The 25,042-nt window shown below is 38.1% G+C and overlaps 1 protein-coding gene across 11 annotated transcripts in view; it reads right to left on the bottom strand.

The window, feature by feature from the left end:
* Window positions 1-25,042, bottom strand: part of HIVEP1 (human immunodeficiency virus type I enhancer binding protein 1) — a 150,805-nt gene that overhangs the window by 44,756 nt on the left and 81,007 nt on the right. For all 11 annotated transcript variants that reach the window (XM_026064254.1, XM_026064253.1, XM_026064255.1 and 8 more), the window contains one exon: window positions 4,801-10,745. In XM_026064254.1, coding sequence (XP_025920039.1) covers window positions 4,801-10,745 — 5,945 coding nt within the window. The remainder of the gene's footprint in view (window positions 1-4,800; window positions 10,746-25,042) is intronic.

Below are 25,042 nucleotides of genomic sequence, written 5' to 3'. Positions count from 1 at the left end.
GCAAGGAAAGGGGTAGTRGAAAATACAGAATATATGTAGTAAGCCCAATACCACATAAATATTCCCAGTAYTTGGAATAATACAACCCCTAAGTGCTCGAACTTTCATTCCTAATACACTAAGTATTTTTTCCACATTTAAATTTCAATAATAAAAAAACAAAGGGGTGGGGAGAAGATTCAGACATATTTGGTCTGTGTTGTTATCCAAACTATGGTGATACATATCTTTATAATCTATTGTATATTCACAAAAGTACCTAAGTGCAAAAAGTAACACAAGGCCAAATACTCCTAGATTATCTGGATTTTTTTTCCTTTCTCCTTTTTTATTTTTTAGTATCATACACACACAGTTATGTATAGAGATAAGTTAGTCTAACCTAGGTGTTCAAATTAATATCTACCTTCCACTGATGTACTTTAATTAACTAGTTATATGCTACTTTAACCAGTTGTTTCAGTGACTTAACTGTGCAAAATGCTGCCATCACAGAGATGTTCGAATAGAAACACTACCTGAGCTTCTGTCACAGATATCTACAGAAGTGCTCCCTGATAATGAAAAAAATAAACCTTTTTAATGTTTATGAAAAATTCCAAATTGATACTGAAAAGACTTGGGTAACTTGGACTCTAGTCATCATTAGGAGCAGCTAGTCTCTAAGCAATACAGGTCTTACATGTAAATCCTCAAATTTATCTCACCATAGCCTAGAAAAAACACTAGTAATGGTGAAAAGGGCATAAAAATGACAGTGCACTCTGTTCAGAGGAACAGAAAAATGTTCCTCTCCACAATTACTTATGTCTTCTGTTTCTAACAGAGTCTCCYCTTTCTCCTACCATGGAGACAAAGACCATGATTCATTTCTACTTCACTCATTTTGCTCCAATGTAACTCCACTGTCTTCGATTACTGGTATAAAACTGGAAAGAGAACTGCTGTTAGGGCTGCCCGGAGACCAGAGTTCAATAGATACTTCTGGTGCTTTACAACATCCCTTRGAAAAAAAACATGCTCAGAGCCTGAATCATCCAAGCTATAAATTTCAGATTATAATATTCATTAAACATTTTTCCCATTGGCGCAGAGCTACTTAGGGAAAATGTTTTTAATATCTTTATAGTTTTACTATTTTACACATAAAAATCTTGTGCATTTAACTACTTTCCAGTAGTGAGCTGGACTGTTGTGGCACATAATCCAAGAAAGGAAAGCTTTCCAGTTAGTAGAAACTTTCCATTTTTCAGCCTATTCACTCCTGAAAATCTTCACACTGGAACACACTAAACATTACCAATTCAACTCAGAGAGGGAATCAAAGATCAATGCAGAGGCTTGAGAAAGAGCTCCTGATACAGTACTGATGATTTCAGGTGAGAAAGTCTGGCAAAATAAATAAATAAAATAAAAGAGGAGTAGAGAGATAAAATAAGCCTTTTCTATACAAGCAAACCTCAAATTACATTTTAATATGCTGCGTTTATCCCAGGAGCTTCCTTCACAATACCATTTTGTGGTGTTTTTTTGAATCACTGGAACGTGGCAACTGCACCTATTTTATTGCCTCTGAGCAGTAAATTGTGAAGAGCAAACAAAATCCAGGGTTTCCTTATTGTTTGCATTTTGCTCACATGTCTTTTCATTTCCCATGACATCTATTGTTGAAAGAACTGCTTTTTCATGACAGTGATTAGTGGTGGTTATGCAGAAACATGAGATCTCTGTAAACATGACTTAGTTCTAGGGGTAAGACCAGGAACAGTTCAGGAAGTCACTTTATCTTTGTGAGAAGATCAGCAGTTAAAGTCCCACTAACAGAATACTCCAAATCATTCTGGAAAAGGCTATGCCTATGAGAGAAGATGAAAGGGATAAAAGCACCACATTTTTATTATTAATAATAAATTGCACCATAGTAGTATTTAGAGCTCTCTGCCAGGTCAGGTTAAAATGTGCAAACCACTTGAACAAACATCTTCTGAATGACAGTCACAACCCCCAGAGACTTACAATCTAAACTGTGGTTCTTGAAGGAATTCAGGACCCCACCAAACTTTTAAGCAGGAAATCAATCACATTTTTTTTGGCGGTAACAGAGAATTACTTTGCTAATCTGTTTGTTTTTGTAAAAATGGAATATTAGTTTCTAAAAGGACCTCCACTGTTCTGGTTCCACCCTCAATCTCAACCAGAAAAATCCAGTAGGAGAATTACTGGGCATGAGCAGAATAAGGAATTTCAGTTTTTGTTTCCACTAAACATGGCTTCTGCAATGAGACTAACTAAAAGTTTCCAAGTTGGCATCAGCTATGCCATTACCAGGTCTAGCTGGAGGCTGGTGATACAGAGGTATACTGTAACAGCATTCTCATCATCCTGGAAAGTGGCTGAAATCTTGCTGCCTGAGTCACTGAAAGAGAAACTAGACAAACTCTGGAGGTATTAGATCATAGTACCTATCAGATCTTTTCAGTTTTTAATTTCTGTTATGCTAAACTTTACTCATACAATCTGAGATATCAATTAAACTTTAACTGGTGATTTCTTGCTGTACATTCTCCCTTCATAATGGCTCTAAGCAAAACTGGTAAATCACTCCCAAGTAGAGCTGAAGAACTTTTCATTTTCACCATACTAGTGTGCTTCATTCAAAATGTCAGCAAGAAGGACCGAAGAAAGATTAATAACTGCACTTCTTTTGTAGAAGAAGCAGTGTAAATGTACATGACAGCTGCCTATTATGGCATTTAACTACTCCTATAACGTTTAAAAGGGTGCTGTCAAAATATTTTTCAGAATATTGTTTCTATTATTTATATTCTAAACAGAACTTGTTTGTAGACAAAAATTGTTCTACATCAGGCATGCAGTAGCTTTGTTATTGCAGAACTTGTGACAGACAGTTCCTTAAATATAAAATAAACACAAGTAGATGACACAACTGCTGTGAGACTTGCCTTTCCTAAAAAGAATTGCTCAAATATATACAACAAAAACCTAAACCAAAAAGCAATACTCTCCCTGTTTTTTAAATTTAGCACCATTTAAGTACAACATCTTACAAAATGTATGAAGAAGCAGGTTGAAGAAGGTAATATGAGTTTTAACACGTAAAAGGTGGTGACTAATACTGAACCAAAATGCAGTTCAGTTAGAGCACTGACGCAAAGTCAGCAGTCTCTATGCATTTTCTATATGAAAAATTATAGATTAAGTTTTGATCTCCAAAAAAAGTGTTGGCAAAATCTCCCACTGACCTCAGGAGGACTAGATTTAACTCTAATACTCTTTTGGCCTTAGAGGTTTCAGAAAATCTTCTCAGCTCCCCCTGTAATTCTGAAACTATTTCTTCCCTCTTACACAGAGTTTCTCATCTTACTGCTCTTTTCCCCACTGACTTGGTATCTTAGCAAAACATTTAGCAAACACAGAAATATCCCATCAGGACTTCTGACAGTAACAGTCTAGATCACCCAGGATCAACAGAAATACACTTCTTTTCCCAAGACTGTGGTATGTTTCCTGAAGAGCAGCTGCAGRCCCCATTGATCCAAATTCTCAGCCCAATGCACAGAAAGCTGTGCTGCTAGCAGGCTGCAGCATGACACTGTATGATGGTTTCTAACCCACCAAACAATATGCATGTTCTAGACAGTCTCTGTATGACTCCAGAAGAACTGAGCTTCAAGGCTAACGCTCAGCTTTTGCCAAAAAAGTCAAAAGAAAAGTATGGCGAAGAACATACTGCACACAGGACAAAGAAGAAAGAAGAGCATGAAACTACGATGTACACCGCAGCTCTCTTCAGAAGGCATTACAGCTTCATTAGATGCAACAACAAAAGCTAGTATTTGATCCACTAAATGGACACTGACGCTTGTCGCCATGTTGTAGAGCAAAGAGTCACATTTACCTATTCACAGAGGCATATCAATTAGTAAGGAACACCAAATTCAGTGCAAATAAGCACACAGTTTTGGTCCTGTACAGAAAACGAAATCCTGAGCACATATGTGCAGCCCTAAGACACTTATGGCAATATCAAGTGACTACTCTGCTCTCCCACATTTGACTCTGGAATTATGGAGTATTGTGTGGAGTATTATTGCCCTGAGTATATTCCACTGCAAAAGATTTAATGGCACATTTGGAGCAGTATTAATCCAAGAAATCATGAGTGTTTTTACGAAAGTGGTAATTTTGTCTTAAATTTTACTATTTGTGTCATTATTTCACACCACTGATTAACMTAGGTGGGAGGGAGGGAAATTGGACACTACTTCTCCCACAGTTAGATGATCAGTGATGGTGAAAAAATATTTCTATAGCGTATCCATGGCCACCTGTTCAGTCTGAGAACTGTCTTATAACAGAAAATAGCAGCTGATTTTGAAGGCAAAATATACAGCTATGATCTTCAATTAACCTGTTTAAAGTTAAGAGTGTTTAAAAAATGTTTATACTGGAACTATTTTTGCTGTACCCTTTGCATTTAAAAAAAACAGCCAAATGCATTCCTTCCAAAACAAAGACTTCATATACAGATTTAAATCCAGGAACTAATTTCCATGGAAAGTGGATAAATCTTTTTTAACAGGTTTCTTAATGGAATTAGTTAAGATGTTTTTAGCAGTTCAATCCAGCATAACTAAAATAAATAAGCACATATACTGTACATGTCATTATTCAAGAGAAAAAATCAGGCATATTACATTCTCTGAAACATAAACAGGTATGTTTGCTAAAGCACATTCTCTGTAAATGATCAATATACATCAAGCATAATTTAAATACCTTGGTTAAGCTGTTCTTCCACTTGCTTGAATAGACCAATACATCAGATCTGGGATGACTAGTTCTYGCTTGAGTGTACAGCAGTTTTTCAACTTTCTGTTTTGAATTGAGGAGGGAAAGAGCTACCTTTGTTGGCAAACCAAGTGGATTGGGATTGTTGGGGCTAATGGTCCATGTAGAATAGGCTGAAATTTTCTGGTCATTCTGCAGCAGATGTAATGTTTTTCTCTTCATGAGATAACACCAGGTAAAATTTGTTGAGGTCTTGAGGCTTGGAAATGACAACCTCTGCAATTCTCCTGCATTCATCACAGACAATGTAGTTACAAGTTTTGCTTGACCCTGGCTATTGATTTGTTTGCTCTCATTACTTATATTTGGGGACCTTCTTTCTTGACTGCTACTTACAGGCTTTGGATGAGAACTCTGATTATTCACTGGAGACAATTCAGATGGTTTTCTAACTACAAGCACTGCTGATGCTGACAACTTAAGGTCTTCTGATTCTGGTGACTCCTTTAGGGTTTCTGAAACCCCAGTTTCAGATGAATGATGGTCAGGCAACAGCAGGTCTAAAGTACTAGCTTTGCTGCTTTTTTCTTGCTGTGGAACACCATCAGGATCTAACAGATGATTTTCAAGAGGCTCTGTGGTGCACACCTGTCTCACCAAAACTGGTTTCTTTTGCTTACTAACAAGGTCACCAGACCGAAGGTTCAGTGAATGCAATGGTCTAGCATCTGTCATGCAGGCAGCTCCACTCTCATCTTTAACGCGTTTTTGCTGTTTTTCCATGGCAATATCTAAACTGTTGGCTGGGGAAAGCATTCGTTTACTTGAAGCTGTAGCTTCCTGTTGAGGGAAGAGTCCACTAACTGGCACTTTCTGAATAATATTCAAAGAGCTAGACAAAGGTGAATTTCTGGTTCCATTATCAGGTAGTGAATTTTCAAATTCAAATGAATTTGGCAAAGTTCTCTGACAGTCTTTGTGAGATTTTGGCAGCTGAGTTTTGCCTTCAAGTGTTGGCACTGTCACAGCATTTGTTTTACAAACAGATTGAGTCACCTGCTCCTGGGTCATGAAAATGTGAGGAAGGGGTGTAACAGTGGCAAAGCCATAGGACGGCATACTACTATGAATACGGACAGGAACTACAAAAGGAGGAATCTGATGTATTTCRCTGCTGCAGTTATTAGGGATAACCTGTTTTAGAGGAGGCACAGAATATGGATTAGACATATTATCAGACGATTTAGTCTGCATTTCAAAGGAGGATGCATTCTGGTCCACCCCAACTTGACTTGGAACAGTCTGGGTTGCTAAAGTATTTTTTAATAATTTAGAAGAGTATGTCTGACCTATATGCAATGTTTTAACTTGAAGTTGATACTTGGGTGCAAAACAATCCTTTTTTTCAGCAGGGTGACATGAAAGCGTGTATGTGTTTGCTTGTTCTCCTTGGGCTGAGGTTTTAGTAGATGTCTGGGAAGACTGATGCAAGGATGGCTGTCCCAGATTATTCAAAACATGATCTAGAGGCTGCTGAACTGAAGACATGCTAACAGGATTACAATTCTGAATTGCAGAGTGAGGCCTGGGGTGAGTTTGTGAATGCTGAGTACTTGAAGGAAACTCCACTGAAGACTTGCTGGAGGTCTGCAGCCTGTGAAATGGCACTGTGGGCACATCTGTAGCCTGAGCGGTCTGAAATGAAGAAGTTGATTTAATTTGAGGCTGATGATTTTCTGGTGCAATATTTAAAGATATTTGTCTTACAAATGGTCCCCTCCTCCTTTCTAGCAGAGGCACATGTCCAGTAACACCATTTCCAGAAGACAATTTTGGAGCGGCTACCTCTACAAGTGAGGCAGGTTTTGATGGAGACATACTTCCACAGTCAAAAGACTTACTCCTGTAGTCTACAACCTCCATTGACGGCTGTGTGCAGCTGATTTGCTCAGATGCAGCACGTCTCATTTCCCTGTAATGAGGGCCTGGCACGCCCAGCACATTAGAGCCAGCAGGAATCATAAGGAATTCTGTTGACTTATTAATAAGCTCTACTTTGGAAGGATTTTCAGCCTTGGAAATTTCATCTTTATCAAGCGAAGCTGAGAAACTAGAGGCATGAGACAAACTACTCTCCCGACTTAGACTTCTGGAAAGTGTGGAGTCAATGCTTGATTCAGCAGATGAATGTTCCATTTCAGCCAAGCGAATTCTTTTCTTCTTTGGTGGAAGTTTTTCTGTGGGCAATTTTGACAGAGTTTCACTACGCTGTGGCCAGTTAAATCTTTCTGTCTTTTCCTGATCACTGTACTGGTTTTCTTGGTCCCTGTCTGGTTCTTCTGTGACCAGTATTTCAGGAACCTGGATATTATGTTGGCGAACAAGTCTTGATGGCTGAAGTGGTGTACTTCTCTCATGCGAAACTATCTGACTTCCCTGAGCTTCCCCCCTAGGTGCTTCTGATGACAGTGGTTGATGATGCTGGGAAGTATTCAGATGACAGTGTCTATCCTCTTGGATTACAATCGTATTCATAGAGCGGTGCTTTGTAATCTTGCTGGGCTCTTGAAAAGAAACTGGTGATACTCTTTCAAAAGACTCTGATTTCTCAAATGAACTATTTCTGCTCAGTGAATTAGTATGCTGTATTACTGAAATGCCAGTCCCTTGCCGTTTCAACTCCAACTTTTCTTGGGCAACTGAGCTTGCCTGCTTTTCAATAAGTGGAGCCATCTTTGGCTCAGTAGTCTGATCTGTGCCTCGAGCCACAAGCTGAATTTGTGAACTTTGAAGCACAATATTGCTTTGCTGCTGTGAACCTACTACTGTTGCACTGTGTTTTGACAGACTGGAAGAATTTGATGGTTTACTCTGGCTGTCTGCATTCTTTGATGGTATGTTCATATTATTTTGCTGTGGGTCATCATCATCGCCAACACTTTTCATTTTCCTTCTTTTCCTTATCTGAGGCGTCTGTTCCCACACACCAGTTGAACTAGTGACTCTGTAGTGCAGAATTTGAGGTTGTGTACTATTGGGAACAGTTTTATGCTCAGGCTCTCGGATTGCAGCTTTAGTTTTAGGTCCATGCAATTCTGAACAATAAAACTTCTTGTGGTTTTCAAAATTTTCCAGTTTTCTATATCTGTTTCTGCAGGTTTCACACTCAAACATTGTTCCTCGCACTTGAGGTGACTTCTTTGCTTTTTCTAAATTTGATCCTTGTGCCAGTGACTTGCTCCTTTGCAATAAAGATTCATTTGATAAATTACATCCAAGATAACTTTCTTCTACAGATCGTACTGGTCCAAGAACTTGACTTTCACCAGTAGAAGAATCTTCTATTGCTGCCTGTCGAACAAGGGTCCGAGGATGTCCACCTTGGTTCAGTGGAGTAGCAGGTCCTGATACAAAAACATCATCATATAAAGAGCCAATTTTATCATCTAATGATTGACTTCCTCGAAGTGGATGAGGGGGAGGTATTACATTTGGAGGTACAGCTGAATAACTGGTAGTAGGCATGGAATTACTTCTTGTTATAGGTAAACAGTCAAGGGATGGTACAGACAGAAGAAAAACTTGCTTTGATTTTTCTGTGGGTGTGAAAGGAGACTTTGGTATATCAGAGCTTGAACTAGTTCTTCTTCCCATGGGCTTTAAATCAAACTGGAAGGAATCCTTAAATATGTAAGATTTTGGTGAATCTATGCTTCCTCTTCTTGAAAGAGATGTTCTTCTTGGTTTCACACTATCTAACTGTTTGTCATCCACAACAGCTTCATTATCAGAAATTAACTTTGAGATACGCTCCTCAAGGGTTTTTGTTGCCATGGGTGGTCGCATTTGGCCAGAGAGAATCAAATTTTTTTCAGTACAAACTGTCTGAACCACAGATGCTACCATTCCACTTGCTCGTGGCACACAGGGTAGATTTTTATTTGGGTCTTTTTCAGAGGTCAGCAATCCTCTTACAAAAGAAGCTGGTGGGCTCATTGTTTGATCAGCACTTTCAGAACGAGAAAAATAACCAGAATCAGTACTACCTAAACTTCTAGGGCTCAAAAGGCATTTTCCTTGCTGATCTTGGGAACAATCAGTTGCCTGTTGTCTCTGGAGCTGAGCATGCACAGATCCTATTGCAGACCCTAGCTGTTCCTCTAACAGGCTCATTTCTATCTTCTGTTGTTGCTTTATGTCATTCTCCTTGAATGAGGCTGTGTGTGTTACATTTGACTGAAGATTTGTCACTTTAAAATCTCCTTTCTTCTGTGCTGCCGCAAGCTCAGGTGCTGAATCTGTGACTTTTGGACTATCAGCCCTTAAAGGAGAAACATTAACAGGATGAACTACTACTTTTGGTAAAGCTGCCCTTACTTGTGGTTCTGTATTATGTAATGAGGAATCACCTGTTATACAGTCTGGGTTGCTCAATGGAATAGGGCTTCCTTTCCGTAAAGTTTCTGCACTCGAAATGACTTTCACTATTTGTGCAGGTTCCAGTTCTTGATCATCTTGTCTTTCATCAGCAGTGCCTTCATCTTCACTTTCACCACTTTCTTCCACATCTGAGTGAATACTAAGTGCTTTCTCTGAGTCATGAGACAAGAACAGACCACCAGAATCTGGCTGTAGGACAAGTCCAAGTTTGATAGCATGTGCATGAGATTTTTTGTGCTTGTACAGATTGCTTTTGGTTTTAAATGAAAACCCACATGTCACACAAGGATAGGGTCGCTCTCCGGTATGGGATCGGATATGCTTTTGGAGAACACTGGGCTTGGCACAGGCCCGATTACAATACTCACAGACGTATTTCCCTAGTTTTTTAGGCTTCTGGTCTTTCAGGAGATTACATATTTGTTCTACACCATGATTTACAACTGACGCTATCTGGGCTGAACTGTAGATGGGACCTATAGACAAGTTTGTGGAACTGGATGTGTTAATTGGCAAAGGTGAAGATGAACTAGCTACTAACTGGTTTTGAGGAAAAACCTGAGTTACTGTGGAAGATGAGGTGTGAACGACAGAAGAGGTTACTGCTATACTGTATATCTGCTGGAGTTTGGGGTTTTCTTGACTCTGCTGTTGCACCAGTGATCTAGTGAAACCTGGACACATAACAACCTGGTGATTTTGTTGACTGGTTTTAGTAATAAGGTCTTGTGAATGAGAAATTGATTGGATCTGTGYTTGCCCACTCTTAGCTGTTGCTACATGAACATTATTTAAAGTACACGGGTAATAGTGTGATCCAGCTGCCAACTCATGCTGTGACAAAACAGATGGATTTTGGACACTCATCGTATTGGATGTGAGACTAGAAGAGGTGCTTACAGTTTTATTTGGTCTCAGTTTCTCTATCTGCATCCCATAAGGGGGGCACTCTTGTGCTAAGGTGTTCAGTTCAGGCTCCATAGCTTTCAATAAGACATCAAATGCASTACGAGTACATGGGGATGCAGTACTACCATTATCAAAAGTACATTCATTACTGTCAGTCTTTGCTTTACTTGATAAGGAGTTAGAGAGAGACTTCTTCTCTGGCAAGTTTAATTGGTTTGAATCAGAATCCTCCACTGTCTCTTTACTCAGGTCCAAGGACTGATGTACCAGTGAAAGCTTTGTCTGCACTGATGTCTCAGATTTGGTTGTTTCAACACTTATTTCATTACAAAGTGCTCCTCCATTTTGTTTGGTACACTGATTTCCATTTTGCACAGGTAAATGATTCTGTGCCTTGGTGTGTTCTGAGGCATCTGGAAGAACTTTTAATGGTGAAGGCTCTACATTTTGTTTAACCTTGGCTTCGGTGGGGCTTCTCAAAGGCGATTTTGGTATTTTTTTTAGATGGTTTTCGGTTACAATCTTTTTTCTTTTCACACCCTTAATCGTATCTGGGATTCCTCTAGTGCCAGCATCTGTGATTTCTGTTTAAACATAAAGATAATAAAAAATATTAAAACTGTATAATGCAGTTTATTTTTATTTATGCTATTCTATCATCTCTAAGTTTCAACTGTAAGAGTAGTTCATGCAGTAAGCCATGGGGCAACAAAACTGTCCAACTCCCAAGCCTCTGATATTTTTAACAGCAAACGTATCTTCCTGAGGATCTATTTTATTTTAATCTAAAAAGAGTAATGCTTTCCAACTTATGCTGTAAAACATTACAAAAGTAATTTACTATAGGAAAAGCTGCAAAGAAAATTAAAAAAAAATAAAGGCTACTGAAAAAGTATTTTAGTGTTTACAGAAACTCCTTTTCAGATAAAGTAAAAATAAATCTCTCTTTTGCACTTGTAGTAGTCAAAGAATGAAGACAACTTCCTCATGGTTATATCTGTAAGTGGATTTATCATGGAAATGGCACAAACCACCCACACCATCTGTCAAATACTGTATTTCAGAGCTCCAATTACTAAACTTCAAAAGCATTTCAGATGAGCAACTACTGTATAAAATCAGTCACACTTAAATGATTTTCTATCTGTGCATCATGAAACAAAATAAACTGAATTATTTCATTACTAGCTACACTTGTTGCTTATTTTAAGCAGGTATGCACAGGGAGTTTCAAGGGTGTAGTGAATAGCAAATGATTTGCTATGTTATTCAGCAGAATAATTTTGTAGCAAGTATATTAGTTTGTACAGAGTCCAATTTCCTCCAGAACAAAAAACCCATATAGACTGAAGTTCAGTGTTGATACTTACAAACTTTTTTTTATACTGATACCTGATGTTACACACCTTTGTTTATCTCAACAGTGTCATGTTTAATCTGTTAGTTAAATATATTTTACCTATCTCCTAACACATAAACACCTAGACAATCATAGCCACTGTCTCAGCATCAGTGGTAGTGACTGCAGAGGAAGCCAAGTATTAAATGAATGTAAATCCATTCTCTCAAACTTTAACAACTCATTCATTAGGCTGCTAGCCAAAACCATACTCATCTGATTGCCACTGTTCAAAGCAAAGTAGGGTTATGATGTGACTGGAAAGCTGATGCCTCTGAAAAGTTTCAGCTGTATATGTATTTTGAGAAGCAGTATTGAGTAACTGCATGTAGCATGTTTGCCTGCACATAGAGTTACTCAGGAACAGGGTTTTTTGTGCAATTCTATATAAAGGCAAGCCTTAAGACAACATGTAAGTGGACAAAATCGTCACAGTTAACTTCACAAGGCGATAAGTGGAGAAAGCATAGATTTCCCAGYACTGATCAATTCTCCAGCCCCTTTTCAGTGGCCATAAAGAATATCCTCTTGCAGAAACACCAGCTGGCTTCTACACTGCAGTAGGAGGAAAGTCAATGTATATGGGCATCTGATGAGACACTGGAGCTGATGAATCCAGGGTGAAATTTAGAGGAAATCCAGGCAACACCTAAAGCTAATCTAGCAGAAGAGAATGTAAAGTGCCCAGCAGAAAAAGGGCAAGAAGATGATCAGGCATGGTTTACTCCATGCCAGAGCATAACCTGATTGGATTGTGTGCTAAGAGCACAATTTGGGCACTTGGAAGTTCAAAATCTTGTGTCAAACTGGATGTCAACTTAATACACATATATTCATTCCAGGCAAACAGATATTCTGGAGATTTCCTTTCAAACCAAAAGATTAAAGAATATACATACTACCTAATACAAAATATACCTGCACATATGGAAGTTTGCATTCTGCAGAGCCTGACATACTACTCTCACAGCCTCACTAGAGGAAATTTAACTATAAAGAGTAGGATACTGTTTTGTCACATTCTGCAGTCTCATAAAAGACGCATCGCCTCTAAAATTCATCTCCAGAACTAGTGGTTCTGAATCCTAACTGTGGGGAGTTTCTCTTTATCTTGTGCATCTAAAAAGAAATCTCTGTAGCAATCTTTCATTCAACGTTTAAATGAACTTTGCATTTATTGCTTTATCACCAAAACCTATTCATATTAGACTGGATTTAGCATATTCAAAGCAGACCTGTCTTCCATCATGATGTTTTGTACTTTCCATTGCTTTGCAATTAAACAAGTACCTTACACAAATAAATGACCACCAATATTAATAATGGTGATTTATTTAAACTTCATAGTCTGCTGAAACTGTCTTTTCAGTAACAACGATTTCACATCAATCAAAGAGAAAATAACTAGGTAATTATATGTAAAGGTGCTTTTAGCCATGGTTTGGTGATGTCTCAGAAACATGGCCATGTTAATTGAGTGTAAGTAATGCGGTTCCTTTTATGCACACATTGCAGCTTTTATCCTGTCACAGTCATGCCTCCACACCTATCACACTGCCAGTGTTTGCACCGGAGCACTGAGGGACGATCCGGGCGGATTACACACAGCTGAGGAGTTAAGAGCGCTGGTGGAACACGAACACAGAAAAGAAATAAGGGATGTGAATCGGGAACATCCAAGTGAACTAATCCACACAAAAAGACTTAGGTGTTTTATACCGTGGCAATCGAGCAATCAAATGACTTGCTTCTACCTGATGCCTCAGAATACGAAGTAGCTACTATTCCTGGGTTTCAGCAATACTGAGCAGAGCTGCAACCATACTCAAACTGAACCATACTAGCAAACTGGAAACCAACATAGCTGAAAGATTTAATGTGGCCTGAGAAAGCCTTAAAGAAAGTACAAATGTATCTGCAACCTATCAATTAAGTGACTAAGAATTTAAATTTGTTACAAAAAGATCAGACTTTTCCTATAAGCTATTTACTTTTGTACTTTAAAAAAATAGCCCAACACATGCCAAATCATAAAGAGGTTTAGGAAATTGTTTGAAAAGAAAAGAAAAAAGAACAAAGAAAGGCAAGTTATGTATTACATAACATTCAGAAGTGGTCATTTACAATCACTTATTGTGTTGCTTCTGCACCAATAAGATTTCTTATTTGTACTTCTGACTCTACTGCCTACATCTGCTGCGATTTTAGAGATAAGAGTCTTAGCTGTGCTTCAGTGAACCAGTCTATAAAATCCTGCAAAAATGTACTTTCTTAACAATGGCTTCACAAGGCTTAACAACAGCAAAAGTCCTGTGCTGTACTTTAGTCCTTGGTAATACAGAAATACATATTATTAATGGAAATATTCAGCTCAGGCTTATGAATCTCCAAACTTCTAGCATATGTTAGGGAAAAAAGGAATCTTTGACAACTTCTTTTCACTTACTTTTAGCTTTTTATTCCTTCTGTATATATGTTCCTTTTTAACTTCCAATTTATTTTGAAGATATTCCATTACACATTTGTTAATTTACAGCTACCTGGCTGCAAGAAGATCAACTGCGTCACTATTTCTAGAGGCAATAACAAAACCGGTGGAAAACATCAGTCGCAGAATGCTAACCATCCTGGGCCTTGAGAGCTTCCAACTTGCACGAGGCTGATAACTTACCAGGCCCATGGTTAGTTATCAGCTTCCACACATCTCAACAAGCTGACAATAAGCAAAGAGAATGTAAAACAACCTGACATTGGGGGGGGGGGGGGGAAGAGGACTATTTCCTTTTCTTTCTCTCTCTGCCACTCCTTTGCATACTCTGCTCACTTCCCCATGCACTCACAAAGCCCTTTCCCTCGTTCAGCTGGTAAAGCTTCTGCAATAAGTCCTCTTTTTCTTAGTTGGTGAAGTGTTCTTTTTTTTTTAAATGCTGTCATTTCAATCAGATGTCTAAAAAGTATCTTTTTCATAAACTTTATTACATCAAATAGGATTAAGCTGCCCGGTCCAAGAGAACAGGTAACAAGGCCATTGGGCTTAACACCTCACTTTTCACAGAGCAGAGGCACCAGAGCATCTCTTGGCTTTCCTGTCTCACTCTCCCTTGTTTGCTTTGTTCTGCTTTTTTATTGGTACTATTTTTTTTTAATTCTGCTTCCTCACTAGGAATTCTGCACTTAAAACATGACAAGACAAACTGGTGTTTCTAAACATGTCTTTGTTCACCTATAATTCCTCTACTGCACTTTCCTCTATGCACAGAAAATGGAGCAAAAGAGCACAACTGGGATGGTGTAGACAGCAATCTAGTGCAGTAACTCATGCAGCAAATAAAGGCAAGGTATAAGCGATCGGATTTGTTCTTCTTTAGCATTCACTGGCAAACTAGACAATGTCTTGACAAAATGATCTCAATGGTTTTGTTTAAGTAACTTTCAGAACTGCCTGTCTCAAAGCCTACATGTTATTATAACACCCACTCTCTTTCTCTCCCTTCTAATGTGCTTATACTAAAAAAAAAAAAAGGAAAAGAAAAGAATAACAGGGAACTGAAGCAAAGCACTAAGCTCCCTTCCTGCTCAGTACTATCCTGGGAAACATTTAGTAAGCAGCACCACTGTCTGCCTACAATTCAAAGAACGGCAGAGTTTTCATTATCTTGCATGCTCATTTTACACTACACAATAAGTTTTAAAACCATGGTAGGCATACATACAAGGACCAGATTTTCAAATCAAAGCTTATGTTCCTAAATCTGTACTTTGGCTCGAGAGAACTGCTGTTGAGATCAAGCCTCTTCTGAAAGTGTCTAAATATTGATAAGTTAAGCCTTAAACATATAGCTAAAAGGTTACTCTAACAATTCACAACAGTAGTAGTTTAAAGATGCGAGGTTTTTCAAAAGTGAGAGAGACCATAGCTAAAGATCTTCTGAATAAAGCTAAACTTCCTGGTGTCTTTAAATAGTCAAAATATTCTTATACTTGACATCTGATGCTGATTCAATTTTGATTTCACTGGAACTATTGTAAAGCAGTCATCAAGAAGGAATCACTCCACTGAGTGTTTCCATGAGTAAGTAAGGAACAGAATTCTGGGATAAAGAAATAAGTCTAACCTGCAATGTAAGGCACCAGGACTGACATCAATCATACTACACTTTTATTTTTTATTAAATTACCTCTTTAAACTTCATGCTGCCTCCTGGATGTTAAGTACTGCCAATGGTATTTTTCCTAAAACTTTGCAAAGTGTAAAAAAAATCACAATTACATAAACCACACATATAACTGTAAAATGTTCTCAATCAATAGTCAGCTTTGAACAAGATTAACTCAAGTGCCATGCTTAATTTTAAGCACAAACAGACACGATTTCAAAGTCAATGACCAGCAATTTTGAGAGTCTTACTTTGGGTTCTTACTTCAGACTTCTTGAGAGGGTCTTAAGGTGGTCACTCAGCATTTTAGAGACCAGGATGCAAGCCAAAGAATTTGGGGCACTCCAAATCAGCAGTGACATCTGGAAATCTCTGTTAGTAGGCTTAATCTATGCTTAAATGTTTTTACTGTTGAGGGCACCAGTTCAAACATTCACAGAGTGGACCCTTAAAAACCATTTGATCTGTGTGTAGATCATAATTAATTAATTAAAAAATGGGAAATTTTGACACTGAGAGGCTAAAGTAGTCTGATAAGTATTCAGTGGAGTGCCTGTCTATGCCAACAACAGTCCTTTTGCTTATATCAGCAAATACTGGGCCATTCCATAAGGTATGGATGAGGAAAGTATGGGCTCATGATTTATTTCATATTGCCTGCAAATTCATGATTATTTTTCTTGGTGTTTTTAACAGACAACACTAAGCTCTGTGTTGATATGTGACCCATCAAAGGTACTGCACTGGCTCACAGAAAGGAACAGGTTCCCTAGTCCTGTTTCAAGGGTTGCATCACAGCAAGGTTGCATACTGGAATGACTATTTTGTTAGCATATTTCTTCTTTTTAACCAAAACAGTGGAAGTCCTACTAACACAATTGCCAAGGAAGGTGCAGCTATGCCAGTATATGGTACCAGTACTCATGCTAGTAGTTCCACTAACCTCAAAACCGCAAAGTCATTAGCAATATTAATTGCCTCTACCATCACAGTATGATAAGCCTGCAAAATCATTGTATCTCAACTTCATGTATTAAATGTAAATGTACAGAAAATGTATGGTGGTATATACATCAAGAAATCATAACCAGTACCTCTACTAGTAAATGAGTTTCCCCATATTTAAAAAGTACTATTTCACAGGATCATAAGATTACACAGGTTGGAGGGGACTTCAGAAGGTCGCCTTGTCCATCCTCCACTGCTCTTCCCTTGTTCACAAATCCAGTCACTTTATCATCATCATTTTATCATATTTTATCGCAACAATTTCCATTGTTATGAGACTGAGTAACATACATAAACCTGAAGACCTACCAAATAMTTTTGTTCAAGTGTACACCAAATACACTGTTTGCATGTTGCTATAGGTCTTCATCTTATTCAGTCTTCTGGATCAATCTATGTACCAATGATACACTCTGTGGCTACATGGAGAATGGCATGTCCCAGGAATCCTGCTTTTCTATTTTTCTTGTTACTAAATTCCTTTTTCTGTTCCCAATGTCCACCATCAGACAAGTAATGTCAGTAAACTCTGTGCATATTTCATCTTGTTTGTAGCAAAAGTAACAGGCATCTCAACAAAAACAACGCAATCTAAAAATGTTCAGTTTGTTCCACATGATGCTTTAGCATCCCTACATATATAGCTGGTATTGCTTTATATTTAAGTCTATTCCCATGCAATTTATAGGCTTTTAAATAAAAACACTCTAAGAAATACCCATATTGTTGGCTACCAAAAGTAAGCAATAGTTAAGAACAGACAAACATTGTTTAATAATGTTTAGTACAAACTGTAATGTTTAAAGCATACAATCTACTATTTCTACTAATTCTAGATTAACACCTGTCGGTTGTTATTTTGAAGATAACACTGGGGAAAGGGAGAAATATTTCTCACCTTTGAATAAAATTTTTCCTGAAATAACAGGCCTGGAATGTGAATGATTTTCACTTCACATTTTTCAAACTAGCATGGGGGGACAAAGGAGCTGCTGTGGGAGTGAAGAGGCTACTTAGACTCTACCTCTCAGCACCTCCATCACTAGTGTGTAAGCTGCAAAGATATACTGAAACTGAAAGGAAAAATAACTTTCTGGACTCACCAAAGCTGGGCTAAACAGATATATAAATGTTCCACTCACATTAAATCAAAACATAAATGTTTCTTTCCCAAGAATCAAGAATATATACAACCTAACACAAAAAGTAAAACAGAGGATAGCTGAAATGTGTAGCCACAGAGAGAAGTGTACACCGGGCTACAACTCAAATATTAAATGAGATACCTTGGAATCATCAGTGAGAGCAGGCTGGATTAGCTTTATAAATTGAGCAATAACATTTTAGCATAGCGTAAGCGAGACACCTTCCCCGCAAGGCACACAGCTTGCGCTTATCAGGAAGTTCTTTTGTGATACAGTTTCGTCCCAGACATAAGAGCCTGCCAGCTCTTTTTTGCCTTGGGATAGGTAAAGAGTAAACAACAAGTTAGTCTGTGGCTGTCTTTATGACTAAATCTTTTAACGTCACGACTACTCACATCAAGATAACTTTGACAGACAGAACTCTGAGGGGGTGTAAGGATATAATTACCCTACACTGACAAGACCAAGAAGGATCTTCTTTATAACGATATGATCTCATTTTGTGCATTTAGCTCCTTGGCTTGGGTGAAGAAAGTAACAACCAGCAGAGCTTCAGCCATAAATATAGCTTGCTTAATGAGGAAGACCATCAGAAGCAAACAGCAATAAACATTTGACCTCTGAGGTAACGCCAGAGCCTCAGCTGAGAAATGCAAATATCCATATGTGAACGGGAACAGAATATAACATTTCAGCACATCTGCAAATAAATCTCTGACCAAAATCCAAAGTGAAATGGATGATTTTTTTCCTAAATAGAGTTAATTTCCTGCCCAGCATGGCAGGAAACAAAACATGACATTTGATACTGATTGCGAATTCCCAGCATTATGTGCATAAAAAGCAGCAGAGACAGAATCACTGTAAAGCTGCACAGGGCTCAAGCACTTCACTGAAAGACAGAGGAAGAGTAACACAAGAACAGCAAAAACCTTCCACAGGACCTATGGTTAATGYGTAACTACTTGCACAATGTGTAATATATGAACATTCAGGAACGGCATGCGTTACAGCTTTCATTTAAATGTTGAAAAAATTTAAAAACATTTAATATATTATGTAGCCCTATGAAATTTATGTACTGCTCTGCATTATAGCCATATGACAATAATCAATTTCTTGATCTACACAGAAGCCTTTACACTAAACATGGAGAACTAATCACTGCCTAAGTGCTCTTAAGGTAAAACACATCAACTGTTAGCAGGTGGAGAGATAATGTTTTGATAGCTAATGTCACAAGCAATCTAAGCCTGAGAAGATCTCCTTTGCTGGGCATGCCATAGACATGAAAATGATATGATTAAAAAAAAAAAAAAAGGAAAACTAATAAGCTCCCAGTCAAAGCTTAATTGAAAACCAGTACTACCCAGTTATCCAAGGAAGAATAAAGACATTTAAATATAACCATTTAGAGAAAATAATGTTGCCAGAAATTAAATACCTGAGGAACACCTGGAAATCCTCCTAGAATGTCAGGCAATGCCATGAACAGTTTCACAATTAAATTATTTGTCTGCAATTTAAGGATGATCAATTGTTACTGATAAGTTAGGATTTGGCTAACAAATCATACATAATAACAATTAAAGCAACTTCTGCTCCTAACACACAGAGGAAGAAAGGCCATTAAAATAAGATTACAAAACAGCAATGAAATAGCAAGCAATTTAAAGGGTTATCAGCAAACAGCAACTGCTATCTGTTCAGATGATATACTGAATATAAACTCCCCAAGAATTTCCCTCATGAGTCTCAGGGGAAAAAATAGAAAATGAAAATAACAAGATATTAACTAAATTCTCTTTGCACATAATGATGTTCAGACAGAACAAGCTCCTTAGTCATATTCTCTGCACTTCCTTAATACAATCTTCCATTTGAAAAGCAGGGATCCACTGGAATGATTTCCATACTGCTTCTAGCAATTACAGAGAGATAAAGAGTACCAAAGAGCTCAGAGCAAACAACCACACTATTTAAAAAACAGAAGAGGGGCTCTGGCTAAGAGAGTAGGAAAAGTCTTATGCACTGGGTCTTTCTTTTAAGACTAAATGGCATTGTGAATGTGACAGAAGCAGAAGTTGATTTGATGGATATCTAGAAAGCAGGAATGTCCTAACCACAGAAGCTCCATCTGGTGCTCTGAACGTGGGAAGGATGATCCTCCTCCAAGGTAGGTTTGTTTCTATATCAGTGGAAGGTCCTTGAAGCCAAGACCATTGAGCTACTCAAAGATCTTCACTTTCCCCATCCTTGCCTCTCCTTTTCCACATATGCACATACAGGCATACCTTGGAGATATTGCGGGTTCGGTTCCAGACCACCGCAATAAAGCGAATATTGCAATAAAGTGAGTCACATGAATTTTTTGGTTTCCCAGTGCATATAAAAGTTATGTTTACACTATACTGTAGTCTATTAAGTGTGCAAGAGCATTATGTCTAAAAAAACCAATGTACATACCTTAATTAAAAATTATTGCTAAAATTAATAAATTAATAAATTAAAAATTTATTGCTAAAAAATGCTAACCATCATCTGAGCCTTCAGCGAGTCATAATCTTTTTGCTGATGGAGGGTCTTGCCTTGATGTTGATGGCTGCTGACTGATCAGGGTGGTGGCTGCTGAAGGTTGGGGTGGCTGTGGCAATTTCTTAAAATAAGACAGCAATGAAGTTTGCCGCATCGATTGATTCTTCCTTTCATGAAGGATTTCTCTGTAGCATGCAATGCTGTTTGACAGCATTTTGCCCACAATAGAACTTCTTTCAAAATTGGAGTCAATTCTCTCAAACCCTGCCGCTGCTTTATCAACTAAGTTTATGTAATATTCTAAATCCTTTGTTGTCATTTCAACAGTGGTCACAAGCATCTTCACCAGGAGTAGATTCTATCTCAAGAAATCACTTTCTTTGCTCATCCTTAAGAAGTTTTCGGCCCATCTCGACTTTCGACATGCCTTCCTCACTAAGCTTAATCATTTCTAGCTTTYGATTTAAAGTGAGAGACGTGCGACTCTTCCTTTCACTTGAACACTTAGAGGTCACTGTAGGGTTATTAATTGCCCTAATTTCAATATTGTTGCATCTCAGGGAATAGGGAAGCCCAAAGAGAGGGAGAGAGATGGGGGAACGGCCTGTCAGTGGAACAGTCAGAAAACACATAACATTTATCAGTTAAGTTTGACGTTTTATATGGGTATGGTTCGTGGCACCCCAAAATAATTACAACAGTAACATCAAAGATCACTGATCACAGATCACCATAACAGATATAATAATAATGAGAAAGTTTGAAATATTGCGAGAATTACCAAAATGTGATACAGAGACACAAAGTGAGCACATGCTGTTGGAAAAATGGTGCTGATAGACTTGCTTGACACAGGGTTGCCACAAACCTTCAATTTGTAAAAAACACGGTATCTGCGAAGCGCAACAAGGTATGCCTGTATTCCCTCTTTTCTCACTCTCAAACACATACACAAATGCACCTTTTAGCGGTTTCTTATGAGAGACTCTTCCCAGGTCAGCCTGTCGCATCCAGCTTCCAGATAGTGGTACTCTGCATCTATTTCAGCATCCATTTATAAAATATACTTTCCCTTTAGAAGGAGGCCAGAGGAAATAGACAACTCCCTGAGCTAAAGGAGTATCTGGAAAGTATGAAAAACACACCCATTACTCATGTGCAAGGCAGACTACAAGGAAGCTAGTAAGTCAAAAATTCTGCTTTCCACAGCTGGCTTGCTCCCAGTTCACATCTGCTAAAATTAGCAACCTATCAGGTTTACAACAGGTAGGTCCTTTGAACTAGCTAGTTTGTTAGCTCAGCATCCTCTCACCACAGAAATGAGCTTGTTCTGACCTCAGACTTTAGAAACTTTCAAGAAATCCTTCTATTCATTAAATCCATGTCAACCTCAAAATGTTACTTGGTCTGAAAAGAAGCCACTAATTTTACAATACACTGTAGCCACATTTTGGAAAAGCCATTTTTCATTTACTGTTAGGAAGATTCTCTTTCAACAAGTGTTTTAGAATGTTAATTTCTATAATGTCCCTTTGAAAATGACACTTACAGGTTGAAATCTCTCTTTCACTGAACTGTCACTCAAAAAATTTGCTATACTTGTCAAAAAAAGTCAAAATACTTTAACATCACATTGATGTAATAACCAAGTTCTCAGAATAGCTTCAAAGGATGAAATGTTCAATTTAAAATTGTAAATCTGTTTGTCTGACTGTCAAAACAATACCAGTTCTCGCTGTGTCTAGCACCAGCAGTGGATTTATTGAGCAAATTTCAGCTACCAGAAGTCTAAACTAGATGTACTAACCAAATAAAATCAAAATAGAAATAGCAGATACAGACATGGATTCTCAATCCCGGAGGAATACAGGAGCCACAAAACACCTTGGGTTAAGCCCACACTCTAATACTGTTTCTCAGAGCATTAAAGGACATGTAAAGATCTCCATTTTTATCAGTTTCCCTCCAATGGTAAAATGGGGATGTTAAAATTTATTTAACTGTTGAAGACAAAAGCAATGAAAAAGGATGATTAATGATATCAGAGACTATTCCTGCTCCCATTGAAGTCAGTGGAATTTTCTCACTGGCCTTCATGGGCACAAAACCATGCATCGAATGTGCTTGAACACAGAAAGAAAGAACTTTTCAAGTCATAATTGTTATTATTAGCAGCATGCAGCATTCCTTTAGTTTGAAGACACCAGAAACCTTAAGAACAGAAGGAACCTCATGAAAATCTGAGATCTTGTATCACATGAGCTACAGATACTTATAGTTTTCAAGAGTTCGTGCATTAAGCCAATAACTGCTGTCTGAGCTGCAGTAAATATTTTAGAAAGATAATTCAATCTTGATTTAAAGTCTTACAGTTTGATGTACAGAGAACTGTTTAAATAAATCACCTCTTGCACACATGTATTGACATATTTTAATGTAGATACAAACACTTTATGAAATCAGACATCAAGAAAATGCACAACTGAATCGCATGACATATTATTGCTAGCTTGTAGTTTCAAACATTTGGAAAGTAAAAGGTAGGTAGCTCTGGTGTACATCAACAGAAAAAGTAAAGAGGCTAGCTAATCCTCTCACCATCATTAAGTAGCAAAAAAGACACTAACGTAGCTTGTGACTTTTGAAGATTATATACTTCCATTTAGAGCAACTATATTTCTAGCCCATATGGTTGTTGAAGATAAGCACAGAAAGATGAAAAAAAACAATATGAAACTTTGGATATTTGTGCTTTTTCTTGTCCAAAAAGTAAGGTACAGTTTCCTACAAATATGAAATGTAAAGAAAGTATTTTGGGCTAATGACAGTACCACAAGCAGCAAAGAATCAAAAAAGATCACATACTTGCAAACCTGCAAGAAAAATTCAAGGAAACATGTGGAGGATGAGATCACCCTAAACGTGTAAATCAAAATGCTTTAATTTTTTTAGTTCCCCATTTCCAGATTTTTGTTTGATCCACCCCCCTTTCATTCAGCTTCCTATTTCCCTTGAACATTGGGATGAAAGAGCACAGCATTGACCACAGCTGATGAAATATGCTGTGGGGTACATCRCCAGCATGCAGCGGTCACACCTGCCTTTTGGCAGGGAGAGGTGCAGAGGCAGGAAGGGGGGTCAGGAGTGCCTGCGGGGAGGGGTGGAAAGGGAATGAATCTGCCTGCTCCTTCAGGGCTAGATGGCAGGCAAATCAGAGTCATCTGTAAACTGGGATGTGACAAGATTAAAAGGGCATCAATCTTTAAGGTAATATATAAGTGACATTTTGATTAAGTAGAGAACTGGAACACTGGTATATTAATAATACTGTAGTTGAAACTCCCTCTATAATTTTGTCAGTAACATGTATACATTTAACAAGAGGGTGAAAAGGTAGAGTTTGGAAGGACTCACAAGATACAAAATATGTCTACAATGAATCTGTAACAGAACCTACATTTCTGAGTTGAAGTCCCATGCTTCCATTTAAAATGCCAAAATTCTTCATCTAAACTCCAGTGCAGTTCAATTTTCTGGAGAAATAATATTCCAATTAAAGAAAATAGCAGATGGGCAAACAAAGTGAAGTGCAATTGATGCCATTTCAGTTACCTCTCCTCCATGCCAATACATTACCTTGGAGGCCTGTAAGTGTAAGGGGAACATACGTGCTTGTGGATTCTGCATCTCAGAGAATTTTCATTGCTGATAAGTAATCTTTCCTTTCTTTATTCTTTCTGTACATGATAGTTCAAATGTACATTCACACAGTAGGTGGTTCCACATAGTTATCATCATGTGACATGTATCAGTGGATGGAGAGTCTCATAGTCCTGCGCGCAAAAAGTGACTACAGAACCACTCCACCAAATATTGCAAGAACCCTGAAGATTTCAGAAACAGATTAACACCTACTGAAAGTGTGGACAGGGGCTTTGGACAGTCCCCTGACTTATGTTGAAAATAAAAGTATTTTTCAACAATGCTACTGAAGTTGCTTGGACTCTTCTGGAGTCCAAACCAGGCCTTTAAATGGTTCTGTCTTGGTGGTTTCTCAGCAAATAATGACATTCACTGAAGAATGAGATCTTGGAAATAGAATTATTTAGGTGAAATTTGGATACTGTCTTAGGGTGAAACTTGTGGTACATCTGGAAAGGAACTCTATCATCAAGACAGATCTGTCATATGGGCTGAGACTTCTGGAAGAGGTGATAGCAACTTAGAAATCCCCCTTCGCAGACCAAGAAGTGAACAGCTAAGCTAAGGATCTGAAAGGGAGGATCAGGAGAATACACATCATGTTCAAATCCCACTGTGCAGTATCTTCAGCACCAGATAAAAAACTGAAAGAGCTCCTTCAGCTCTAAGGAACCTGAAAATTACGGGGTGAAAAAAGTATAGGAACTTGGCTGATAAGCAAATGATACACAAACAGGTGCTGAATAGACCTTAAAACAGCTTAAGGAGACATCTGATGCCTTCAGCTCGAAGTACTCCACTCTACCAGAACTGGTAAACTGGAGAGGACCAACGCACACACTGATCTGAAACTTAACTGCTAGTTTATTCCTTTCTGCTATTTATGAGAACATCTTTTCTGGAGGTGAGACCAGGAGTGCTCTAACCACCAGAAC

This window comes from Apteryx rowi, unplaced genomic scaffold, assembly GCF_003343035.1.
Source record: "Apteryx rowi isolate R43461 unplaced genomic scaffold, aptRow1 scaffold_212, whole genome shotgun sequence".
Classification (NCBI taxonomy): domain Eukaryota; kingdom Metazoa; phylum Chordata; class Aves; order Apterygiformes; family Apterygidae; genus Apteryx; species Apteryx rowi.
Note: the sequence above shows the minus strand (reverse complement) of the source record. Positions and strands in the feature narration are given on the sequence as shown.